A 3,306-nucleotide genomic window follows, 5' to 3' on the forward strand; every position below is an offset into this window, starting at 1 on the left:
AAGAAGCTTCCAGGACCCAACAGGGATGACATTAGCTGAAATACACAACAAAGGGACATGAGAACCTGAGGAGACCATATCCAGAGGTGAGGCACAGACCCAGGTTGAAGGATGGGGCCACCAACACATCTCAAAAATTTTAACCCAGAATTGCTCTTCTCTAAATTCCTTTACAGGACAAAGAGTAGAACAGAGACTGAAGGAAAGGCCATAGAGAGACTACCTCACCTGGGTATCCATCCCATATGCAGCCATGAAACCCAGACACTATTGCTGATGCCAAGAAGTGTTTGCAGACAGGAGCCTGATATAGCTGTCTCCTGAGAAGCTCTACCAGAGCCTCACCAAATACAGATGCAGATGCTTACAGCCAATCATCAGACTGGGCACAGGAAACCCAATGAAGGAGTTTGGGGGAGGATTGAATCCGTCTGTTACCCCAAAGGAAGTACAATAATATCAACCAACTAGACCTCCCAAAGCTCCCAAGGACTAACCACCAACCAAAGAGTACACATGGAGGGACCCATGGCTCCTATTGAATATGTAGCAAAGTATTGGGGTTTTTTTTGTTTTGTTTTGTTTTGTTTTGTTTTGTTTTTGGCATCAGTGGCCTTTGGTCCTGCTCGATGCCCCAGCATAGGAGAATGCTAGGACAAGTAGGTGGGAGTGGGAAGGTGTGTGGGAGAGCACCCTCATAGAAGCACGGGGGAGGAGGGGTGGGATGGGGGTTTGTGGAAGGGAAGTTAGTAAGGGGGAAAACATTTGAAATGTAAATAAATAAAACAAACAATAAAATAAACAAACAAAACAGAATGAAGTTTGATTCTTTTTATGAAATGTCTATTTAAAAGGTGAAGACATGATATCTCCAAACCAAGTGACTTTAATTAAGGTCATAAACAGAGTTTATAAATCTTTGGGCATTCATTCCATCATCCTAAACATTTGTAAAGGAAAAATAATAGAAGTAATATGTTCATATACAGTTATGCCAAATTCAAGCAGTGAATATTTCATCAATATCATAGAAACAAAATTTTAACACATTTAAACAATGTTGTAGAACTTTATAATCATTACCTTTGTTACACCAAACAAATATAAAAATAAATATAGGTAAAATTTTACTGATTGTATATCATACTAGACTAAAATAAAGTAGAAATTTTATAAATCAACTGAGTATAAGTCTGTAAATCTAGACCATAAAGCATGTATTACACATAAGTGGTATAAAACTGGAACTGTTATGGTTAAGTGGATCAACAGCCTGGTTCTGCAAGACCCAAGTTGGTTCTAGCAACTAAGTTGTAGGCAACAACCATTTGTAATGCCAGTGTCAGAAGATGGGATGCCCTTTTCTGGTCTTCATGTGCACCAGGCACACATGAGTGTTATACATATATACAATTAATCCAAAACAATCACATGAAAAGAATCTGTACAAAAGAATGTTTATGCCTTAGTGTCATGATATATTCACTGAAATAGGTTGTACTTTAATTTCCTCATATATTTTTATTAGGTGGACAATGTATGAACTGAAATGTCCTTTTAATTAATTTAGTATATCTCATAAATAAATAATAATTCACATTTTAAGTTCTAAGATACTATACAATCAATAAGTTTGTGTTCTATTTTTGAAGTTACTCTATTTCCTCCCCATTTAAGCAACTATTTGAAATTATCTAGGTCTTTTAAAATTGCAATGGACATGATTTCTTACAGAAAGTGTTTTCTGTGGAAGACTCTCAGAAGAGCACTTTTCACATCTTTGTTTCTCAGACTGTAGATCAGGGGGTTCAACATGGGAATAACAACGGTGTAGAACACAGATGCGACCTGTGCTTGGGTGAGGGATGATGTGTTATCAGGTTGCAAATAGGTAAAAATCAAGGAGCCATAGAAGACAGTGACCCCTGTGAGGTGAGAGGCACATGTAGAAAAAGCCTTCCACCTGCCAGCTGCTGACTGTATCCTAAGGATGGCTGAGATGATGGTCACATAAGTGAAAGTGATGATGAGAAGAGAACTAAGAAGTGTGAACCCAGCTAGAACAAAGATCACCAATTCTGTGCTGAAGGCATCTACACAGGACAGGGCTAAAAGAGCTGTGGTGTCACAAAAGAAATGATTGATGTAGGGATCACAGAGAGGCAAACTGCTTATCACACAGATGGATATCAGAGAATTCGTGAAGCCTACCATGTATGGTATTACTGCCAGCCAGTTGCACACCTTTTGGGACATAATCACAGAATATAGTAAGGGATTGCAGATTGCTACATAGCGATCATAAGCCATGGATCCCAGAAGGAAACACTCACTACACACCAAACCAACAAAGAAGTACATCTGAACAAAGCAGCCTACAAAGGATATTGATTTCTGTGTGGACTGGAAATCTACTAGAGCCTTGGGTGTTACAGTGGAGGAATAAAATATGTCAATGAATGCTAAATTGCTGAGGAAAAAATACATAGGTGTGTGAAGCTGAGAATCAATTCTAATTAACAAGATTAACCCAATGTTGCCCCACACAGTGAATAAATAGATGAAGAAGAATATTAAGAACAGACTGACTTGTAATTCTGGGTGATCTGAAAATCCACTGAACATGAAGACTGTCACTTTTGTGAAATTATTCTCTGTCATTTTTTATGACATAACAACTAACTTAAACTTGACTAGACAGTGAGAAAGTTAAAGAAACACTAAAGAAAAAAGATCCAACAATCAGTGACTGCTTGTCCTCCAGCACTGAGAGCAAAATGGATGGGTATTAAATGATGAAAGATGATGTTAAGTAGTTTTTATTAACTTTAATTTAATTTTTTTTATATGTGTGTGTATGTGTGTGTATCTGAATGAAGATTCCTCGACATGCCAGACAGGGATGTTGGAAATCTGGATGGTGAAGTTTCATGTTGTGGGGAGCTGCCTGATGTGGGTGATGTTCGCCAAACTCTGGTCCTCTGAAGAAGCATTAGGTGCACTTAACCTCTGAGCCACATCTTCAGCTTCTGACTTCTTTTAAGGAAAATGACAGATGCTATTAAATATTTAAATGAATGGTTATGTAGGATTTTTTTCTTTAAAACACCAAGAAGTCAGGTCTGTAATAGTTATAAGATATTCTGCTAAGTGTCACTATATTCTACCGAACTGTCATTGGGACAAAATTTTATTCCTATCAATTTATTTATTGGAGTCAATTATATTGTTGCCTTAGGAAATATAAAGTCTTTAAAAAGAAATGTGAAGAAAGAAACTATAAGTCACTCGTTTAAGTATAATGTC

The 3,306-nt window shown here is 37.4% G+C and overlaps 1 protein-coding gene across 1 annotated transcript; it reads right to left on the reverse strand.

Annotated features, from left to right (window-relative positions):
• Positions 1-1,728: 1,728 nt before the first annotated feature.
• On the reverse strand, positions 1,729-2,661 carry LOC116092113 (olfactory receptor 8I2). Its single transcript, XM_031373470.1, has one exon. The coding sequence runs from the start codon at positions 2,659-2,661 to the stop codon at positions 1,729-1,731; it is 933 nt and encodes a 310-aa protein (XP_031229330.1).
• Between the last annotated feature and the right edge of the window lie 645 nt (positions 2,662-3,306).

Source organism: Mastomys coucha, unplaced genomic scaffold, assembly GCF_008632895.1.
Source record: "Mastomys coucha isolate ucsf_1 unplaced genomic scaffold, UCSF_Mcou_1 pScaffold15, whole genome shotgun sequence".
Lineage (NCBI taxonomy): Eukaryota > Metazoa > Chordata > Mammalia > Rodentia > Muridae > Mastomys > Mastomys coucha.

Excerpts from the sequence above, each read along its gene's own strand:
- LOC116092113 (XM_031373470.1), bottom strand. The coding sequence starts at position 2,661 with ATGACAGAGAATAATTTCACAAAAGTGACAGTCTTCATGTTCAGTGGA.